Below are 22,339 nucleotides of genomic sequence, written 5' to 3' on the forward strand. Positions count from 1 at the left end.
TCGGCGGAAAAAGTGTTGAACCATCTTGTGAATCCAAGAGGGCATCCTGGCAATTCCGTAGTTTACGCTTCCAAATTAACTCAGTGCAGCAGTTTCTTAATACTCTGTAATTGGTACCATTTGAGTCCAACATTTATTTGTTTACTGATCTTCCAGGCTACGTTCCTGCAGCGGATGAGTAGGGGCGAGATCTGGGTTAAACCACGAAGCCTGATTTCCCTTAACTCTGAACGTATTCAGTGGAGTGTGTGTGTCAGCGATGGGCAGATTTGTCTTTCTAAACAAGTGACCTCGAGATATCCAAAGTGGAGATCGCAGGCAAGACCTTGATGACCAAAACACACCGCCATCATTATTAGCATCGTTAGTGGACCGCACATCTCACCCCGAGTGTCACGCCGTCGTCACCATCTCCTACAACAACTCCAAAAAACATCACCGATGATAACACGGTCGAGTCTCTCACACCACCATCCCAACGATCTGCACCATCTTCACCATCACCATCATCTTCCTCCACCACCATCTCCACCACCATCACGACCATCTCCACCACCATCTCCACCACCATCACCACCACCATCACCACCATCTCCACCACCATCTCCACCATCTCCACCACCATCACCACCATCTCCACCACCATCACCACCATCTCCACCACCATCACCATCATCTCCATCACCACCATCTCCACCACCACGACCCTGACCCTGTACTCGGAATCGAGCTTGATGAAGATGCTCGTGCATCGGTCCCACATGACCATGACGCTACCACCATCACCTCCACCACCATCACCACCATCTCCACCACCATCACCACCATCCCCACCACCATCTCCACCACCATCCACCATCCCCACCACCACCACCACCAACACAGTGACCCTGACCTTGTACTTGGAGTCGAGCTTGACGAAGATGCTCGTGCGCCGGTCCCACATGACCATGACTCCGATGGCGGCCTGCACGATGCGGTAGAGCCCCACCGAGTGGACGCTCAGCGAGTTGACGTCGGGGAAGACGCCGTCTCCGCCCACGGGAACCACCGTCACCTCCCCGTCCGCCATCTGAACCTCCACGTTGTAAGCCTGGGTGGAGCAAGCCGCGGGCGGGGGGGGGGCAGACAAACTAGCGGTCAGGGCAAGTAACACCACTAAAGCAGAGCAGCAAGATCCATAAAAAAAAGTTGTCAGTTTTGTTGCCAGATAGAAGGGTAAAAAAACAATTATCATATTTTTTCTTCTGGCAAATGAGGTTCCAATGGTGTAAATGCTTCACCCCGAACTCTCATACTCTGATGGTGCGTTGTCTTTGAGTTGTGCGCCTTTTGGCGTCATCTGGTCCAACCCATGTGAGACTAGGCTCTGAGGAAAGCTGTCTCGGGTGTGGACCAATCAACTTCAAGGACAGTGCATACACTATCAGAGTTGTGTTTTTTGTTAGCATTATGACTGCAGATATTGTGGTCTATGTAAACATGACTCCTTGTATAAAAAAAAGTTGTCAGTTTTGTTGCCAGATAGAAGGGTAAAAAACCAATTATCAAGATACATCAATTTTCGCCTTCACGAAATTTGTATTGAGTGCCACAAACGAGAAGCTTTTGGATGGGCGGCTTTCCGCGTTGATGCACTGCGCACAGTTTACCCTACGTGGCCCACGTCACCGGCTCTCTGCTTCTTAGTCCGTACAATGGCTGTTCGCGTCATGTTCCGTGTGTCCGAATTCATCGTGTTATCGGCCATTTTACTTTTAAGAGTGACCCCTTCAAGTAGGAGTTAGCGAGCGTGGGTCAACGTCGCCGGCTATTTACTCCGGCAGAAGAAATCGTGGCAAGCTGCGAGACTGGTCACCGAGCTGGACATCGCGACAAAGCACAAGAAAGGAGGACACTTGGTAGACATTGTTCATGGGGTGGGGTGGGGGGGGGGGGGAGGTAGAGGTGCAACCAGAGGTCGCAAACGGGTTTTGATTCCTTACCCGTACCCGTACCCGGCCGCACCAGGGTCGCAAACGGGTACCCGTACCCGGCCGGGTACGGGTAGCCGGGTATCGGGTAGGGTACGGGTATCGGGTACCCGGTTGCGACCTCTGGGTTCAACCACCGCTACCGTTTTCCAACTTGTATGTCCGTGTGTTGAACTTCTATCGCACCATACGTAGCCAGCCGTGCTAACGGAGGTGCGGGAGAGTCTCGCTTGCGCCCACCTTGATGAAGAAGCGCACCGACTTGGAGCAGGTGGTCCCCGCCGTGCCACAGTCCTCGTTGTCCGTGATGATCTGGAAGCTGCCCTCCTGGTTGGCGCAGTAGTCCTGTGTCCGGGGAGGGGCGGTGGTGGTAGTGGTGGTGGTGGCGGTGGTGGTGGTGGTGGTGGTTGAAGGGGAGCGGCACGGTTAGTCATGCGGCCGCCGTAACCACCCACCAATGGTGTTGGTGGTTCTTGGAACCACACAGTCAACATCCAATCACAGTCACCATGCAATCATAGCCATTGTCCACTCACAGTGAACATCCAATCACAGTCACCATGCAATCATAGCCATCGTCCAATCACAGTCCACTCACAGTTATCCAATCACAGCTGTCTACTCATAGTCACTGTCCACTCGGTCACCGTCCAATCACAGTCATCATCCAATCACGGTCATTCAGTCACAGTTGTCCAATTACAGTCATCATCCAATCGCAGTCGTCCACTCGCAGTCACCGGTGACTAGTTGAGTGTCAGCTCCCGGCTCACCTGCACGACGCCGTAGTCACACTTGCCGTCGAACACGAAGCGCTTGCCGTCGAAGGTGACGTAATGGCCGTCCCCGTACATCTTGCAGGCGCCGGGGCACGGCTGGACGGTGCAGCTCCACGCGCCGCCACTGCACACGCTGCAAAGGCGAAGAAGATTCCACCAGTTTAGCAGTCGCCAGAGTGTTGGGGCAAGTGCCGCTCTTTGTCATATATAGACTCACACACAGAGACCCAAAAACTCACACGGAGATCCGTAGACTGACACAGAGATCCATAGACTCTCACAGGGACCCATAGACTCACACAGAGATCCATAGACTCGCACAGAGATCCATAGACTTGCACAGAGACCCACAGATTCACACAGAGATCCATAGACTCACACAGGTACCCATAGACTCACACAGAGATCCATAAACTCTCACAGAGATCCACAGACTCACACAGAGACCCACAGACTCACACAGAGTTCCATAGACTCACACAGGGACCCATAGACTCACACAGAGATCCATAGACTCACACAGATATCCGTAGACTTGCACAGAGACCCGTAGACTCACACAGAGATCCGTAGATTCACACAGAGCTCCGTAGACTCACACAGAGACCTGTAGAATCACACAGAGATCCGTAGACTCACACAAGGACACATAGACTCACACAGAGATCCATAGACTCACACAGAGACCCACAGACTCACACAGAGACCCATAGAATCACACAGAGATCCATAGACTCACACAGAGATCCATAGACTCACACAGAGACCCACAGACTCACACAAGGATGCATAGACTCACACAGAGACCCATAGACTCACACAGAGATCCATAGACTCACACAGAGACCCACAGACTCACACAGAGACCGGTAGACTCACACAGAGATCCATAGACTCACACAGAGATCCACAGACTCACACAGGGACCCATAGACTCACACAGAGATCCATAGACTCACACAAAAAGACCCATAGACTCACACAGAGATCCATAGACTCACACATAGATCCATAGACTCACACAGAAACCCATAGACTCACACAGAGACCCACAGACTCACACAGAAATCCATAGACTCACACAGAGACCCATAGACTCACACAGAGACCCATAGACTCACACAGAGACCTGTAGACTCACACAGAGATCCATAGACTTGCACAGAGACCCACAGATTCACACAGAGATCCATAGACTCACACAGGTACCCATAGACTCACACAGAGATCCATAAACTCTCACAGAGATCCACAGACTCACACAGAGACCCACAGACTCACACAGAGTTCCATAGACTCACACAGGGACCCATAGACTCACACAGAGATCCATAGACTCACACAGATATCCGTAGACTTGCACAGAGACCCGTAGACTCACACAGAGATCCGTAGACTCACACAGAGCTCCGTAGACTCACACAGAGACCTGTAGAATCACACAGAGATCCGTAGACTCACACAAGGACACAGACTCACACAGAGATCCATAGACTCACACAGAGACCCACAGACTCACACAGAGACCCATAGAATCACACAGAGACCCACAGACTCACACAAGGATGCATAGACTCACACAGAGACCCATAGACTCACACAGAGATCCATAGACTCACACAGAGACCCACAGACTCACACAGAGACCGGTAGACTCACACAGAGATCCATAGACTCACACAGAGATCCACAGACTCACACAGGGACCCATAGACTCACACAGAGATCCATAGACTCACACAAAAAGACCCATAGACTCACACAGAGATCCATAGACTCACACATAGATCCATAGACTCACACAGAAACCCATAGACTCACACAGAGACCCACAGACTCACACAGAAATCCATAGACTCACACAGAGACCCATAGACTCACACAGAGACCCATAGACTCACACAGAGACCTGTAGACTCACACAGAGATCCGTAGACTCACACAGAGACCCACGGACTCACACAAGGACGCATAGACTCGCACAGAGACCCACAGACTCTCACAGGGACCCGTAGGCTCGTACAGAAACCCGTAGACTCACACAGAGACCCATAGACTCACACAAAGACCCGTAGACTCAGACAGAGATCCATAGACTTGCACAGAGGAGACCAGTAGCAAGTGGTTAGTATGGGTGCTGGTGCGAGGAATACAATTAGGGGACGCCATGTCACCATTTCCCCTTCCTTCCTCGCACCCCCCCCCCAAACCCCATTTGTCGTAAGCCAGCATCCTGGCCTTTTTGGCCCTTTCTAGAGGACCTGCCACAGGTGGCCACCCGGCCCTGGCCAACGCCCTGGACCCGTGGCAGGCCTGGCCATGCGGGCATCTCACAGGGACTTTCTACCCCTCGTCATGACTGGAGCCAGAAACAGGCCACCGAACACAGAGAACCAGGTGGTACCGGTCCAGCTCCTGACAGAGGAGTGGCAGCCTCTCCTCCACATACACACTAGAAACAATCCACCAGACTTCCTGAATTCCACAGAGATTCAGGCGGTACCGGTCCAGCTCCTGACAGAGGAGTGGCAGCCTCTCCTCTGGTGACTCTAAGACGCACCATTTGTTGCAGTCGAGGTTGACGGACTCGCCCTTCCCGTAGACGCGGCCGTTGTGCAGGCAGGGGCAGTCCTCGGGCGCAACGCAGAAGTCTCCATCGTCCAAGACCAGCCCAGGAGCACAGGTGCAGCCAGACTCGCACACCACGGCCACCTGGTGTGTGTGTGGGAGAGAGGCGGGTTGCAGAGAGACGTTGACGTTTTTGTTGTAGTACAGAGTTAGACTGATGGCCTTAATCTAAGTTGTCTTGTGGTTGTTGTTGTTGTTTGACTTTCATCCCACTGGGATGTTTGCACACAGCGTTGGTGTACGGTGCTTTTTCTGCGATATGTTGCTGTCTTTTCTTGGATTTTCTGTTTGCACTCAGTCACATATTCACTTTAAGATGCTTTCTTGTTCATGTTTTTGTTTTTTTGTTTGTTGCGGTTGCACCTGATTCAAGAGCCGAATGGCTCACAGGGCTACACCTAATAAATTAAACTTGAAAACATGAGATGTTAACTACCTTGCCTGGTATACAGGCGTTCGTGGGTTCGATCCCAACCCTGACGCCTGCTGTATGCAGGGTGCTTCAAAACAATGTTAACGCTTCTAGAAATTTGCAACGATACCACGATGAATGTACTTGAAACTTGACACACACCACGGACACACACGGTGTCCACAATGGAGGCGTTTTTGTTAATTCTTTGGGGGTCACTTCGCGTAAATAAAGTGTCAACCTGCGCGCGAGTGAGCCCGGGGAACGATGTCGGCTTAGGGGGTGTGCGATCATCGAGAATCAAGGGGAAATACAAACAAACAACAACAACCACTGGAACGATAATTGTTTTTTTACCCTTCTATCTGGCAACAAAACTGACACCTTTTTACAAGGAGTCATGTTTGCATAGACCGCAATACCTGCAGTCATAATGCAAACAAAAGACATAACTCTGATAATGTGCACTGTCCTTGAAGTTGATTGGTCCACACCCGAGACAGCTTTCCTTAGAGCCTAGTCTCACATGGGTTGGACCAGATGACGCCAAAACTGTCCTTGAAGTTGACCAATCAACTTCAAGGACAGTGCACATTATCAGAGTTATGTCTTTTGTTTGCATTATGACTGCAGGTATTGTGGTCTATGCAAACATGACTCCTTGTAAAAAGGTGTCAGTTTTGTTGCCAGATAGAAGGGTAAAAAAACAATTATCATATTTTTACTGGCAAATGAGGTTCCCATAGTGTAGAAACCATTGGAACCTCATTTGCCAGTAAAAATATGATAATTGGTTTTTTACCCTTCTATCTGGCAACAAAACCGACACCTTTTTTGTTTTACAAGGAGTCATGTTTACATAGACCACAATACCTGCAGTCATAATGCAAACAAAAAACGCAATTTTGATAATGTGCACTGTCCTTGAAGTTGATTGGTCCACAGAGAAACAAGCGGTCCAGAGAAATAAAAAAGGTGTCAGTTTTGTTGCCAGATAGAAAGGTAAAAAAACAATTATCAAACAACGCAAGATGGAAGCCACCCCCCACCCCCTCCCCAGGGAATTACATGGCTGGAGAGCTCAACGATTTGGGGAAAATATCCAATTGCGATTTTTCACAGACAGATATTGCGATTTGATTTGCGAATAAATGTTTTTAAAGTCAAGCTTAAGTTCAATAATCACTGTGTAATAGATTTAAAACACGTGATGGAGCATTACCACATGGTGCCTTCAAAATATGAACTGCTCTATATATTCTAATGCAAGGATGAGAACTTAAAGATATGAATAGCTTTAAAACCAATTTTTTTTATGTTTCAATTGAAATAGAACATTTGTTAAGTTAAATAAATATGCTGCTGATGATGCTGCTACTGCTGATGATGCTGCCATTGATGATGATGCTGCTGCTGATGCTGCTGATTATGCTGATGCTGCTGATGATGCTGCTGTTGATGATGATGCTGCTGATGATGCTGATGATGGTAATGATAATGCTGCTGATGCTGCCGCTGCTGCTGCTGATGATGCTGCCACTGATGATGATGCTGCTGATGCTGCTGAGTATGCTAAGGCTGCTGATGATAATGCTGCTGATGCTGCCACTGATGATGATGCTGCTGCTGATGCTGCTGATGATGATGCTGATGCTGCTGATGATAATGCTGCTGCTGATGCTGCCACTGATGATGATGATGTTGATGATGCTGATGCTGCTGATGATAATGCTGCTGCTGCTGATGCTGTCACTGATGATGATGCTGCTGCTGATGCTGCCACTGATGATGATGCTGCCGCTGCTGATGATGATGCTGCTGATGATGATGCTGCTGATGATAATGCTGCTGATGATAATGCTGCTGCTGCTGATGATGATGATGCTGCTGATGCTGCTGATGATACTGCTGATGATGATACTGCTGCTACTGCTGATGATGATACTGATGCTGCTGCTGATGCTGATGCTGCTGATGATGCTGATCGGGGACGAGACGTACGCAGGGCAGGCTGAGCGAGCGGCAGCTCCTCTCGCAGGCCTTGCCCAGGTCTCCGTCGGGCAGCGCGGAGCAGTTCACGTAGACCTGGGGCTTCCCGCACACCTCTAGAGTGGGAGGGGAGGAGGAGGGGGAGGAGGACACATCATCAGAATTCTAGATTTGAAGCTTTCGTGACTGCAAGGAATCACACTTAGTTTTTTCGGAAAAAGTCACGTAGGTAAAAAAATTGAAATTAAAATTAATAAAAAATTAATAAAAAAATAAAAATCACGACGTTTCGGAGGCAACACAAGTCTCCGTCATCAGGTGGGGACCGTCACAGCCAGATTTGCTGCACATCATCAGAAGCCTCGTCCACGTGGTCACCTTTGCACGACGTGAGAATTGTATTTTACGATGTTTAATTTTTATTATTTTATTATTTCCCTTCTACGTGGTGACTTTACCGAAAGAACCAAGAAGATGAATCCAATGGTGTAGATGCTTGACCCCGAGCTCTCATACTCTGATGGTGCATTGTCTTTGAGTTGTGCGCCTTTTGGCGTCATCTGGTCCAACACCATGTGAGACTGGGCTCTAAGGAAAGCTGTCTCGGTGTGGACCAATCAACTTCAAGGACAGTGCACACACATTATCAGAGTTGTGTGTTTTTTTTGCATTATGACTGCAGGTATTGTGGTCTATGCAAACATGACTCCTTGTAAAAAAAGGTGTCAGTTTTGTTGCCAGATAAAAGGGTAAAAAAAACAATTATCATATTTCTTCTTCTGGAAAATGAGGTTCCAATGGTGGAAACGTTTTCATCCTCCCGTGGCAAAACCCACACCCACAGTGGAGGGGTTGTTGCGGTGGTGGTTGTGGTGGTTGTGGTGGTTGTTGTGGTTGTTGTGGTTGTTGTGGTGGTGGTGATGGTTGTGGTTGTTGTTTTTTGTGGTGGTGGTTGTGGTGGTGGTGGTGGTTTTGGTGCACCCCGTCTCACCTTGCTGCTGCTGCTTGGGGTTTTCACAATGGAGTACTCCGGACTTGCACACGCTGTGACACACACAGTGACACACACACACATGGTGACATAGTGACACACACAGTGACACACACACACATAGTGACATAGTGACACACACAGTGACACACACAGACACACAGTGACACACACAGTGACACACACACGGTGTGACACACACAGAGACATACACACACTGGGTGGGTGATTGGGTGGGTGACTGGGTGGGTGACTGGGTGACTGGGGGGGTGACTGGGTGGGTGACTGGGTGGGTGACTGGGTAGGTGACTGGGTGGGTGGTTGGGTGGGTGGATGACTGGGTGGGTGACTGGGTGGGTGGGTGACTGGGGGGGTGACTGGGTGGGTGACTGGGTGGGTGAGTGACTGTGTGGGTGGGTGACTGGGTGGGTGACTGGGGGGGTGACTGGGTGGGTGACTGGGTGGGTGAGTGACTGTGTGGGTGGGTGACTGGGTGACTGGGTGGGTGAGTGACTGGGTGAGTGACTGGGTGGGTGACTGAGTGGGTGACTGAGTGGGTGACTGGGTGGGTGACTGAGTGGGTGGGTGACTGGGTGGGTGAGTGACTGGGTGGGTGGGTGACTGGGTGGGTGGGTGACAGTGTGGGTGACTGACTGGGTGAGTGACTGGGTGGGTGACTGCGTGGGTGCTGCAGCAGTGTCGGTGCCAGGCTAGGTGCACCCCGCTACTTACCATCTCTGGCTGCCGCTCTCGTAGCTCTGTCCGGGAGGCACCACGCGGTTTCCCGCGTAGCAGGGGCAGCCCTCGGGAGGCACGCAGCTGCCCTCCGGCTCCAGCAGCTGCCCCTCGGGGCACAGGCAGCCTGCCCAAAGACAGCAAAGGGCAGCGGTCACCACGGGCAGCCTTGGGCAGGCCGGACGCGAGGGTTGTCGCGGTGGCGAGTGTCACCCCGTGGTGCGCTGTGACTGTACGCTGTGACTGTACGGTGTGGTGTGTGGTGTGTCTGTGTGGTGTCACCCCGTGGTGCGCTGTGACTGTACGGTGTGGTGTGACCCCGTGGTGTGGCGTGACCCCGTGGTGTGGTGTGACCCCGTGGTGTGGTGTGACTGTGTGGTGTGGTGTGACTGTGTGGTGTGGTGTGACTGTGTGGTGTGGTGTGACTGTGTGGTGTGACTGTGTGGTGTGGTGTGACTGTGTGATGTGGTGTGACTGTGTGGTGTGGTGTGACTGTGTGGTGTGGTGTGACTGTGTGGTGTGACTGTGTGGTGTGGTGTGACTGTGTGGTGTGACTGTGTGGCGCTGTGCGGGTACCGGAGTAGGGGACGTCTCCGTCACAGGCGGCGGGCTCCACGAACCCGTGGCAGGTCTTGGAGCAAGCGCTCGGAGCCTCGCCCAGAGCCTGGCCAGCCGGGCACGACTCCTCTACACGGCGCACGCACGGACACAGTTATAGCAGAGCCATCCACATCGTCAACATCATCATCCATCGTGGGCCATCATGAGCCATCATCATCATCATCATGAGCCATCATCATCCACATCATCATCATCCATCATGAGCCATCATCATCATCCATCATCATCATCATCCACATCATCATCATCATCATCCACATCATCATCATCCACATCATCCATCATGATCCATCATGAGCCATCATCCATCATCCATCATCATCCATCATCATCCACATCATCATCCATCATGAGCCATCATCATCCATCATCATCATCATCCATCATCATCCACATCATCATCCATCATGAGCCATCATCATCCATCATCATCCATCATCATCATCATCATCCATCATCATCATCATCCATCATGAGCCATCATCATCCATCATCATCATCATCATCACCATCATCATCATCACCATCATCATCATCACAATCCATCATCACGATCCCCCACCACTCACCGCAGACACCGCTGCCCCAGTTGGCGACGGGGACGCCGCATCATCCACATCATCCACATCAACATCATCATCACCATCAACATCATCCATCACAATCCATCACGATCCATCATCATCACGATCCCCCACTACTCACCACAGACACCGCTGCCCCAGTTGGCGACGGGGACCCCGCGCCTGCCACAGGCTCGTGCCAGGGAGCCCAGCGCACCACAAAACTTCTCCCGGCTCCGGCTCGTGGAGTGGCACACGTCCATCTCGCAGTTCTACACGGGGGGTGGGTACACGGGGTGTGTGGGTACACGGGGGGTGGGTACACGGGGTGTTGGTACACGTGTGTGGGTACACGGGGTGTGTGGGTATGGGTGTGTGGGTATGGGTGTGTGGGTATGGGTGTGTGGGTATGGGTGTGTGGGTATGGGTGTGTTGGTATGGGTGTGTGGGTATGGGTGTGTGGGTATGGGTGTGTTGGTATGGGTGTGTTGGTATGGGTGTGTTGGTATGCGTGTGTTGGTATAAGTGTGGGTATACGTGTGTGGGTATGGGTGTGTGGGTACACGGGGGGTGGGTACACGGGGTGTGTGGGTACACGGGGTGTGTGGGTACACGTGTGTGGGTATGGGTGTGTGTGTATGGGTGTAGGTATGTGTGTGTGTGGGTACACGGGTGTGGGTTTGGGTGTGGGCCACAGTCATTCCCTCCCTTCTACGCTTGCAAAACGTGGACCCCCCCCCCCCCTAATGGAGCATCTTTGCCAGTTAGAAACATTTAGGCTGGCCCTGCCTACGATCCATCCTGGGGTTTAACCTGCAGGCTGGATTGTGTGAGGAGCTCACAAATCCTTGAAAGATCTGGGCAAAGTCCCATCGGTGAGCTCCTCCAGCAGGCAAGGCTGCGTTGGCTGGGCCATGTAGCCCGCATGCCCAGCCACCGCATGCCTAGACAGCTTTTGTTCAGCCGGATCGAGGGGGCTAAACGGGCGCGTGCCACAAAGCCGGTAGCGTTTACATGCGCTGAAGCTCGCTACTAACAGCACTTGCCCCCACAGTCTGTTGAGGCTACCCGGGGGAGCTTTGTCTGTGTGTTCACAGTTGCTGCTCGCTACTAACAGCACTTGCCCCCACAGTCTGTTGAGGCTACCCGGGGGAGCTTTGTCTGTGTGTTCACCTTCTTGAAGGGTTCAAAGTCGACGTGCTTGAGGCACTTCTTGAAGATGGGGTGGTCCGAAACGTCGCAGCGCTTGCTCAGCTCCTCTGCGGGAAGCAAAGTGCAACTGTGGTGAGTCTGTGGGTCTCTGTGGTGAGTCTGGGGGTCTCTGTGGTGAGTCTGGGGGTCTCTGTGTGGTGAGTCTGTGGGTCTCTGTGGTGAGTCTGTGGGTCTCTGTGGTGAGTCTGTGGGTCTCTGTGTGGTGAGTCTGGGAGTCTCTGTGGTGAGTCTGTGGGTCTCTGGGGTGAGTCTGTGGGTATCTGTGGTGAGTCTGGGGGTCTCTGTGGTGAGTCTGTGGGTCTCTGGGGTGAGTCTGGGGGTCTCTGTGGTGAGTCTGGGGGTCTCTGTGGTGAGTCTGTGGGTCTCTGGGGTGAGTCTGGGGGTCTCTGTGGTGAGTCTGGGGGTCTCTGTGGTGAGTCTGGGGGTCTCTGTGTGGTGAGTCTGTGGGTCTCTGTGGTGAGTCTGTGGGTCTCTGTGGTGAGTCTGGGGGTCTCTGTGGTGAGTCTGGGGGTCTCTGTGTGGTGAGTCTGTGGGTCTCTGTGTGGTGAGTCTGTGGGTCTCTGTGGTGAGTCTGTGGGTCTCTGGGGTGAGTCTGTGGGTCTCTGTGTGGTGAGTCTGGGGGTCTCTGTGGTGAGTCTGTGGGTCTCTGGGGTGAGTCTGTGGGTCTCTGTGGTGAGTCTGGGGGTCTCTGTGGTGAGTCTGTGGGTCTCTGGGGTGAGTCTGGGGGTCTCTGTGGTGAGTCTGGGGGTCTCTGTGGTGAGTCTGTGGGTCTCTGTGGTGAGTCTGTGGGTCTCTGGGGTGAGTCTGTGGGTCTCTGTGGTGAGTCTGTGGGTCTCTGTGGTGAGTCTGTGGGTCTCTGTGTGGTGAGTCTGTGGGTCTCTGTGGTGAGTCTGTGGGTCTCTGTGGTGAGTCTGTGGGTCTCTGTGGTGAGTCTGGGGGTCTCTGTGGTGAGTCTGTGGGTCTCTGGGGTGAGTCTGGGGGTCTCTGTGGTGAGTCTGGGGGTCTCTGTGTGGTGAGTCTGTGGGTCTCTGTGTGGTGAGTCTGTGGGTCTCTGTGTGAGTCTGTGGGTCTCTGTGGTGAGTCTGTGGGTCTCTGTGGTGAGTCTGGGGGTCTCTGTGGTGAGTCTGTGGGTCTCTGGGGTGAGTCTGGGGGTCTCTGTGGTGAGTCTGGGGGTCTCTGTGTGGCGAGTCTGTGGGTCTCTGTGTGGTGAGTCTGTGGGTCTCTGTGTGAGTCTGTGGGTCTCTGTGGTGAGTTTGTGGGTCTCTGTGGTGAGTCTGGGGGTCTCTGTGATGAGTCTGTGGGTCTCTGTGGTGAGTCTGTGGGTCTCTGTGGTGAGTCTGGGGGTCTCTGTGGTGAGTCTGGGGGTCTCTGTGGTGAGTCTGGGGGTCTCTGTGTGGTGAGTCTGTGGGTCTCTGTGTGAGTCTGTGGGTCTCTGTGGTGAGTCTGGGGGTCTCTGTGGTGAGTCTGGGGGTCTCTGTGTGGTGAGTCTGTGGGTCTCTGTGGTGAGTCTGTGGGTCTCTGTGTGAGTCTGTGGGTCTCTGTGTGAGTCTGTGGGTCTCTGTGTGAGTCTGGGGGTCTCTGTGGTGAGTCTGGGGGTCTCTGTGTGGTGAGTCTGTGGGTCTCTGTGTGGTGAGTCTGTGGGTCTCTGTGTGAGTCTGGGGGTCTCTGTGGTGAGTCTGTGGGTCTCTGTGGTGAGTCTGGGGTCTCTGTGATGAGTCTGTGGGTCTCTGTGGTGAGTCTGTGGGTCTCTGTGGTGAGTCTGGGGGTCTCTGTGGTGAGTCTGGGGGTCTCTGTGTGGTGAGTCTGTGGGTCTCTGTGGTGAGTCTGTGGGTCTCTGTGTGAGTCTGTGGGTCTCTGTGTGAGTCTGTGGGTCTCTGTGGTGAGTCTGGGGGTCTCTGTGGTGAGTCTGGGGGTCTCTGTGTGGTGAGTCTGTGGGTCTCTGTGGTGAGTCTGTGGGTCTCTGTGTGAGTCTGTGGGTCTCTGTGGTGAGTCTGGGGGTCTCTGTGGTGAGTCTGTGGGTCTCTGTGGTGAGTCTGGGGGTCACTGTGGTGAGTCTGGGGGTCTCTGTGTGGTGAGTCTGTGGGTCTCTGTGTGGTGAGTCTGTGGGTCTCTGTGTGAGTCTGTGGGTCTCTGTGGTGAGTCTGTGGGTCTCTGTGGTGAGTCTGGGGGTCTCTGTGATGAGTCTGTGGGTCTCTGTGGTGAGTCTGTGGGTCTCTGTGGTGAGTCTGGGGGTCTCTGTGTGGTGAGTCTGTGGGTCTCTGTGTGAGTCTGTGGGTCTCTGTGAGTCTGTGGGTCTCTGTGGTGAGTCTGGGGGTCTCTGTGTGAGTCTGTGGGTCTCTGTGTGAGTCTGTCGGTCTCTGTGGTGAGTCTGTGGGTCTCTGTGTGGTGAGTCTGTGGGTCTCTGTGTGAGTCTGTGGGTCTCTGTGTGAGTCTGTGGGTCTCTGTGGTGAGTCTGGGGGTCTCTGTGGTGAGTCTGGGGGTCTCTGTGTGAGTCTGTGGGTCTCTGTGTGAGTCTGGGGGTCTCTGTGTGAGTCTGGGGGTCTCTGTGTGAGTCTGGGGGTCTCTGTGTGAGTCTGTGGGTCTCTGTGTGAGTCTGTCGGTCTCTGTGGTGAGTCTGTGGGTCTCTGTGTGGTGAGTCTGTGGGTCTCTGTGTGAGTCTGTGGGTCTCTGTGTGAGTCTGTGGGTCTCTGTGGTGAGTCTGTGGGTCTCTGTGGTGAGTCTGGGGGTCTCTGTGTGAGTCTGTGGGTCTCTGTGTGAGTCTGTGGGTCTCTGTGGTGAGTCTGGGGGTCTCTGTGTGGTGAGTCTGTGGGTCTCTGTGTGAGTCTGTGGGTCTCTGTGTGAGTCTGTGGGTCTCTGTGTGAGTCTGTGGGTCTCTGTGTGAGTCTGTCAGTCTCTGTGGTGAGTCTGTGGGTCTCTATGTGGTGAGTCTGTGGGTCTCTGTGTGGTGAGTCTGTGGGTCTCTGTGTGAGTCTGTGGGTCTCTGTGTGAGTCTGTGGGTCTCTGTGAGTCTGTGGGTCTCTGTGTGAGTCTGTGGGTCTGTGTGAATCTGTGGGTCTCTGTGTGGTGAGTCTGTGGGTCTTTGTGTGGTGAGTCTGTGGGTCTCTGTGTGGTGAGTCTGGGGGTCTCTGTGTGGTGAGTCTGTGGGTCTCTGTGTGGTGAGTCTGTGGGTCTCTGTGTGGTGAGTCTGTGGGTCTCTGTGTGGTGAGTCTGTGGGTCTCTGTGAGTCTGTGGGTCTCTGTGTGAGTCTGTGGGTCTGTGTGAATCTGTGGGTCTCTGTGTGGTGAGTCTGTGGGTCTTTGTGTGGTGAGTCTGTGGGTCTCTGTGTGAGTCTGGGGGTCTCTGTGATGAGTCTGTGGGTCTCTGTGTGAGTCTGTGGGTCTCTGTGTGAGTCTGTGGATCTCTTAGTGGTGAGTCTGTGGGTCTCTGTGAGTCTGTGGGTCTCTGTGTGGTGAGTCTGTGGGTCTCTGTGTGAGTCTGTGGGTCTCTGTGTGAGTCTGTCGGTCTCTGTGGTGAGTCTGGGGGTCTCTGTGTGGTGAGTCTGGGGGTCTCTGTGTGGTGAGTCTGTGGGTCTCTGTGTGGTGAGTCTGTGGGTCTCTGTGTTAGTCTGTGGGTCTCTGTGTGAGTCTGTGGGTCTCTGTGTGAGTCTGGGGGTCTCTGTGTGGTGAGTCTGTGGGTCTCTGTGTGGTGAGTCTGTGGGTCTCTGTGTGAGTCTGTGGGTCTCTGTGGTGAGTCTGTGGGTCTCTGTGGTGAGTCTGGGGGTCTCTGTGATGAGTCTGTGGGTCTCTGTGGTGAGTCTGTGGGTCTCTGTGGTGAGTCTGGGGGTCTCTGTGGTGAGTCTGTGGGTCTCTGTGTGAGTCTGTGGGTCTCTGTGTTGAGTCTGTCGGTCTCTGTGGTGAGTCTGTGGGTCTCTGTGTGGTGAGTCTGTGGTTCTCTGTGTGGTGAGTCTGTGGGTCTCTGTGTGAGTCTGTGGGTCTCTGTGTGAGTCTGTGGGTCTCTGTGAGTCTGTGGGTCTCTGTGTGAGTCTGTGGGTCTGTGTGAATCTGTGGGTCTCTGTGTGGTGAGTCTGTGGGTCTTTGTGTGGTGAGTCTGTGGGTCTCTGTGTGGTGAGTCTGGGGGTCTCTGTGTGGTGAGTCTGTGGGTCTCTGTGTGGTGAGTCTGTGGGTCTCTGTGTGGTGAGTCTGTGGGTCTCTGTGTGGTGAGTCTGTGGGTCTCTGTGAGTCTGTGGGTCTCTGTGTGAGTCTGTGGGTCTGTGTGAATCTGTGGGTCTCTGTGTGGTGAGTCTGTGGGTCTTTGTGTGGTGAGTCTGTGGGTCTCTGTGTGATTCTGGGGGTCTCTGTGATGAGTCTGTGGGTCTCTGTGTGAGTCTGTGGGTCTCTGTGTGAGTCTGTGGATCTCTTAGTGGTGAGTCTGTGGGTCTCTGTGAGTCTGTGGGTCTCTGTGTGGTGAGTCTGTGGGTCTCTGTGTGAGTCTGTGGGTCTCTGTGTGAGTCTGTCGGTCTCTGTGGTGAGTCTGGGGGTCTCTGTGTGGTGAGTCTGGGGGTCTCTGTGTGGTGAGTCTGTGGGTCTCTGTGTGGTGAGTCTGTGGGTCTCTGTGTGAGTCTGTGGGTCTCTGTGTGAGTCTGTGGGTCTCTGTGTGAGTCTGTGGGTCTCTGTGTGAGTCTGTGGGTCTCTGTGGTGAGTCTGTGGGTCTCTGTGGTGAGTCTGGGGGTCTCTGTGATGAGTCTGTGGGTCTCTGTGGTGAGTCTGTGGGTCTCTGTGGTGAGTCTGGGGGTCTCTGTGGTGAGTCTGGGGGTCTCTGTGGTGAGTCTGGGGGTCTCTGTGTGGTGAGTCTGTGGGTCTCTGTGTGAGTCTGTGGGTCTCTGTGGTGAGTCTGGGGGTCTCTGTGGTGAGTCTGGGGGTCTCTGTGTGGTGAGTCTGTGGGTCTCTGTGGTGAGTCTGTGGGTCTCTGTGTGAGTCTGTGGGTCTCTGTGTGAGTCTGTGGGTCTCTGTGTGAGTCTGGGGGTCTCTGTGGTGAGTCTGGGGTTCTCTGTGTGGTGAGTCTGTGGGTCTCTGTGTGGTGAGTCTGTGGGTCTCTGTGTGAGTCTGGGGGTCTCTGTGGTGAGTCTGTGGGTCTCTGTGGTGAGTCTGGGGGTCTCTGTGATGAGTCTGTGGGTCTCTGTGGTGAGTCTGTGGGTCTCTGTGGTGAGTCTGGGGGTCTCTGTGGTGAGTCTGGGGGTCTCTGTGTGGTGAGTCTGTGGGTCTCTGTGGTGAGTCTGTGGGTCTCTGTGTGAGTCTGTGGGTCTCTGTGGTGAGTCTGGGGGTCTCTGTGGTGAGTCTGGGGGTCTCTGTGTGGTGAGTCTGTGGGTCTCTGTGGTGAGTCTGTGGGTCTCTGTGTGAGTCTGTGGGTCTCTGTGGTGAGTCTGGGGGTCTCTGTGGTGAGTCTGTGGGTCTCTGTGGTGAGTCTGGGGGTCACTGTGGTGAGTCTGGGGGTCTCTGTGTGGTGAGTCTGTGGGTCTCTGTGTGGTGAGTCTGTGGGTCTCTGTGTGAGTCTGTGGGTCTCTGTGGTGAGTCTGTGGGTCTCTGTGGTGAGTCTGGGGGTCTCTGTGATGAGTCTGTGGGTCTCTGTGGTGAGTCTGTGGGTCTCTGTGGTGAGTCTGGGGGTCTCTGTGGTGAGTCTGGGGGTCTCTGTGTGAGTCTGTGGGTCTCTGTGTGAGTCTGTCGGTCTCTGTGGTGAGTCTGTGGGTCTCTGTGTGGTGAGTCTGTGGGTCTCTGTGTGAGTCTGTGGGTCTCTGTGTGAGTCTGTGGGTCTCTGTGGTGAGTCTGGGGGTCTCTGTGTGAGTCTGTGGGTCTCTGTGTGAGTCTGGGGGTCTCTGTGTGAGTCTGGGGGTCTCTGTGTGAGTCTGTGGGTCTCTGTGTGAGTCTGTCGGTCTCTGTGGTGAGTCTGTGGGTCTCTGTGTGAGTCTGTGGGTCTCTGTGTGAGTCTGTGGGTCTCTGTGGTGAGTCTGTGGGTCTCTGTGGTGAGTCTGGGGGTCTCTGTGTGAGTCTGTGGGTCTCTGTGTGAGTCTGTGGGTCTCTGTGGTGAGTCTGGGGGTCTCTGTGTGGTGAGTCTGTGGGTCTCTGTGTGAGTCTGTGGGTCTCTGTGTGAGTCTGTGGGTCTCTGTGTGAGTCTGTGGGTCTCTGTGTGAGTCTGTCAGTCTCTGTGGTGAGTCTGTGGGTCTCTATGTGGTGAGTCTGTGGGTCTCTGTGTGGTGAGTCTGTGGGTCTCTGTGTGAGTCTGTGGGTCTCTGTGTGAGTCTGTGGGTCTCTGTGAGTCTGTGGGTCTCTGTGTGAGTCTGTGGGTCTGTGTGAATCTGTGGGTCTCTGTGTGGTGAGTCTGTGGGTCTTTGTGTGGTGAGTCTGTGGGTCTCTGTGTGGTGAGTCTGGGGGTCTCTGTGTGGTGAGTCTGTGGGTCTCTGTGTGGTGAGTCTGTGGGTCTCTGTGTGGTGAGTCTGTGGGTCTCTGTGTGGTGAGTCTGTGGGTCTCTGTGAGTCTGTGGGTCTCTGTGTGAGTCTGTGGGTCTGTGTGAATCTGTGGGTCTCTGTGTGGTGAGTCTGTGGGTCTTTGTGTGGTGAGTCTGTGGGTCTCTGTGTGAGTCTGGGGGTCTCTGTGATGAGTCTGTGGGTCTCTGTGTGAGTCTGTGGGTCTCTGTGTGAGTCTGTGGATCTCTTAGTGGTGAGTCTGTGGGTCTCTGTGAGTCTGTGGGTCTCTGTGTGGTGAGTCTGTGGGTCTCTGTGTGAGTCTGTGGGTCTCTGTGTGAGTCTGTCGGTCTCTGTGGTGAGTCTGGGGGTCTCTGTGTGGTGAGTCTGGGGGTCTCTGTGTGGTGAGTCTGTGGGTCTCTGTGTGGTGAGTCTGTGGGTCTCTGTGTGAGTCTGTGGGTCTCTGTGTGAGTCTGTGGGTCTCTGTGTGAGTCTGTGGGTCTCTGTGTGAGTCTGGGGGTCTCTGTGTGGTGAGTCTGTGGGTCTCTGTGTGGTGAGTCTGTGGGTCTCTGTGTGAGTCTGTGGGTCTCTGTGGTGAGTCTGTGGGTCTCTGTGGTGAGTCTGGGGGTCTCTGTGATGAGTCTGTGGGTCTCTGTGGTGAGTCTGTGGGTCTCTGTGGTGAGTCTGGGGGTCTCTGTGGTGAGTCTGTGGGTCTCTGTGTGAGTCTGTGGGTCTCTGTGTGAGTCTGTCGGTCTCTGTGGTGAGTCTGTGGGTCTCTGTGTGGTGAGTCTGTGGGTCTCTGTGTGGTGAGTCTGTGGGTCTCTGTGTGAGTCTGTGGGTCTCTGTGTGAGTCTGTGGGTCTCTGTGAGTCTGTGGGTCTCTGTGTGAGTCTGTGGGTCTGTGTGAATCTGTGGGTCTCTGTGTGGTGAGTCTGTGGGTCTTTGTGTGGTGAGTCTGTGGGTCTCTGTGTGGTGAGTCTGGGGGTCTCTGTGTGGTGAGTCTGTGGGTCTCTGTGTGGTGAGTCTGTGGGTCTCTGTGTGGTGAGTCTGTGGGTCTCTGTGTGGTGAGTCTGTGGGTCTCTGTGAGTCTGTGGGTCTCTGTGTGAGTCTGTGGGTCTGTGTGAATCTGTGGGTCTCTGTGTGGTGAGTCTGTGGGTCTTTGTGTGGTGAGTCTGTGGGTCTCTGTGTGAGTCTGGGGGTCTCTGTGATGAGTCTGTGGGTCTCTGTGTGAGTCTGTGGGTCTCTGTGTGAGTCTGTGGATCTCTTAGTGGTGAGTCTGTGGGTCTCTGTGAGTCTGTGGGTCTCTGTGTGGTGAGTCTGTGGGTCTCTGTGTGAGTCTGTGGGTCTCTGTGTGAGTCTGTCGGTCTCTGTGGTGAGTCTGGGGGTCTCTGTGTGGTGAGTCTGGGGGTCTCTGTGTGGTGAGTCTGTGGGTCTCTGTGTGGTGAGTCTGTGGGTCTCTGTGTGAGTCTGTGGGTCTCTGTGTGAGTCTGTGGGTCTCTGTGTGAGTCTGTGGGTCTCTGTGTGAGTCTGTGGGTCTCTGTGTGAGTCTGTGGGTCTCTGTGAGTCTGTGGGTCTCTGTGTGGTGAGTCTGTGGGTCTCTGTGTGGTGAGTCTGTGGGTCTCTGTGTGGTGAGTCTGTGGGTATCTGTGTGCTGTGTCTCTGTGTCTCTGAGTCTACGTGTCTCTGTGTCTCTGAGTCTACGTGTCTCTGTGTCTCTGAGTCTACGTGTCTCTGTGTCTCTGAGTCTACGTGTCTCTGTGTCTCTGAGTCTACGTGTCTCTGTGTCTCTGAGTCTGTGTGACTCTCTGGCTGCGGTGACCCCCTCACTGTCTCTGCAGAGGTTGGGCACCACGACCACCGCTGCTGCCGCTGCCGCCGTGTTCCACGAGGCGGCGAAACTCTCCCCGGTCGCCTCCACGATGTTCTGTGGCGACGTGAAGTCGTCTGCCTCCTGCCCGTTGTAGTTGCCGCACATCCCTGTGCAGCGCAGACACCACACACACCGCAGACACACCGCAGACACGCACCACAGACACACCACACACACACACCACACACACCACACACACCACACACACACACCACACACACCACACACACCACACACACACCACACACACACACCACACACACACCACACACACACCACACACACACCACACACACACCACACACACACCACACACACACCACACACACACACCACACACACCACACACACACCACACACACACCACACACACACCACACACACACCACACACACCACACACACACACACCACACACACCACACACACACACACCACACACACACACACACCACACACACACACACCACACACACACACACACCACACACACACACACCACACACACACAACACACACACACCACACAACACACACACACCACACACACACCACACACACCACACACACACCACACACACACCACACGCCACAGACACAACACACACACACCACACACACCACAGACACACCACAGAAACGCTGGGGTCAACACTGGGGGTCAACGCTGGGGGTCGGGGCTGGGGGTAAACGCTGGGGGTCAACGCTGGGGGTCAGTGTTGGGGGTCGGGGCTGGGGGTAAACGCTAGGGGTCAACACTGGGGGTCAGTGTTGGGGGTCGGGGCTGGGGGTTGGTGTTGGGGGTTGGGGCTGGGGGTCAATGCTGGGGGTCAACACTGGGGGTCGGTGTTGGGGGTAGGGGCTGGGGGTCAACGCTAGGGGTCAACACTGGGGGTCAGTGTTGGGGGTCGGGGCTGGGGGTCAATGCTGGGGGTCAACGCTGGGGGTCGGTGTTGGGGGTAGGGGCTGGGGGTCAACGCTGGGGGTCAACACTGGGGGTCAGTGTTGGGGGTCGGGGCTGGGGGTTGGTGTTGGGGGTCAATGCTGGGGGTCGGTGTTGGGGGTCAGCATTGGGGGTCGGGGCTAGGGGTCAACGCTGGGGGTCAACACTGGGGGTCAACGCTGGGGGTCAACACTGGGGGTCAGTGTTGGGGGTCGGGGCTGGGGGTTGGTGTTGGGGGTCAATGCTGGGGGTCGGTGTTGGGGGTCAGCATTGGGGGTCGGGGCTAGGGGTCAACGCTGGGGGTCAACACTGGGGGTCAACACTGGGGGTCAACGCGGGGGGTCAACACTGGGGGTCGGTGTTGGGGGTCGGGGCTGAGTGTCCGTGCGAGGACCGGCCGCTTCTCTCACCCTTGAGCTTGCCCTTGTGTTCGGCGGAGGGCGCCAGGTAGACCTGCATCACCGGCTTCACCTGCACCTCCACCTTGAGGCCGAGCCGAGCCTGCAGGTGGATGAAGCTGGAGCTGGGCCGGTAGACCTTCACCGAATCTGGGAGACACCGAGACATCGTTCACTCGGTTTGACGGGAGGGTGTCTGGTCCCTCGTGAGATGTTGACTACCTCGCCTGGTGCGCAGGAGGTCGTGGGTTCGATCCCGACCCTGACGACGCCTGCTGCTGTACGTATTTGGAGTTCTGCCGTATCTCTCTCCCCGTTGTTCACTCTCCATGCGTCCAGAATATTTGGCTTCTGCGATACATTTCCGTCTGTGAAGATCGCTTCTGAACCAACAGCGCCTCCACACAGTAGCTCAGAGAGGTCTTACACTTCGTCAACATCTTTCGATGTAAAGCTTTCGTGACTGCAGGGATTCATCTTCTTGGTTCTTTCGGTAAAGTCATCACGTAGAAGGGAAATAATAAAATAATAAAAATAAAACATAATGAAATGCAATTCTCACGACGTTTCGGCCACAACGCAAGCAGCCGTCCTCAGGTGAAGAACAGGTCTGACGGAAAGACAGCGTCTGAATGAGACGCTGTCTGTCTGAATGAGACGCTGTCTTTCCGACAGACCTGTTCTTCACCTGAGGACGGCTGCTTGCATTGTGGCCGAAACGTCGTGAGAATTATTTTATTATGTTTTATTTTTATTATTTTATTACTTCCTCTACATCGTTGAGGTTAGAGCCC

At 54.2% G+C, this 22,339-nt stretch overlaps 1 protein-coding gene across 1 annotated transcript in view; it reads right to left on the reverse strand.

Moving 5' to 3' along the window:
• The window catches only part of LOC144739727 (mucin-2-like), a 55,107-nt gene that overhangs the window by 22,055 nt on the left and 10,713 nt on the right, over positions 1-22,339 (reverse strand). The window contains exons 7-18 of the mRNA XM_078622646.1: positions 21,558-21,695; positions 20,163-20,312; positions 11,865-11,950; positions 10,834-10,963; positions 10,084-10,194; positions 9,505-9,634; positions 8,773-8,825; positions 7,794-7,897; positions 5,313-5,464; positions 2,747-2,885; positions 2,214-2,318; positions 896-1,093 (exon numbers count right to left, since the gene is read on the reverse strand). Coding sequence (XP_078478772.1) covers positions 896-1,093; positions 2,214-2,318; positions 2,747-2,885; positions 5,313-5,464; positions 7,794-7,897; positions 8,773-8,825; positions 9,505-9,634; positions 10,084-10,194; positions 10,834-10,963; positions 11,865-11,950; positions 20,163-20,312; positions 21,558-21,695 — 1,496 coding nt within the window. The remainder of the gene's footprint in view (positions 1-895; positions 1,094-2,213; positions 2,319-2,746; positions 2,886-5,312; positions 5,465-7,793; positions 7,898-8,772; positions 8,826-9,504; positions 9,635-10,083; positions 10,195-10,833; positions 10,964-11,864; positions 11,951-20,162; positions 20,313-21,557; positions 21,696-22,339) is intronic.

The sequence above is a fragment of the Lampetra planeri genome, unplaced genomic scaffold, assembly GCF_965212315.1.
Source record: "Lampetra planeri unplaced genomic scaffold, kcLamPlan1.2.h2 scaffold_168, whole genome shotgun sequence".
Classification (NCBI taxonomy): domain Eukaryota; kingdom Metazoa; phylum Chordata; class Hyperoartia; order Petromyzontiformes; family Petromyzontidae; genus Lampetra; species Lampetra planeri.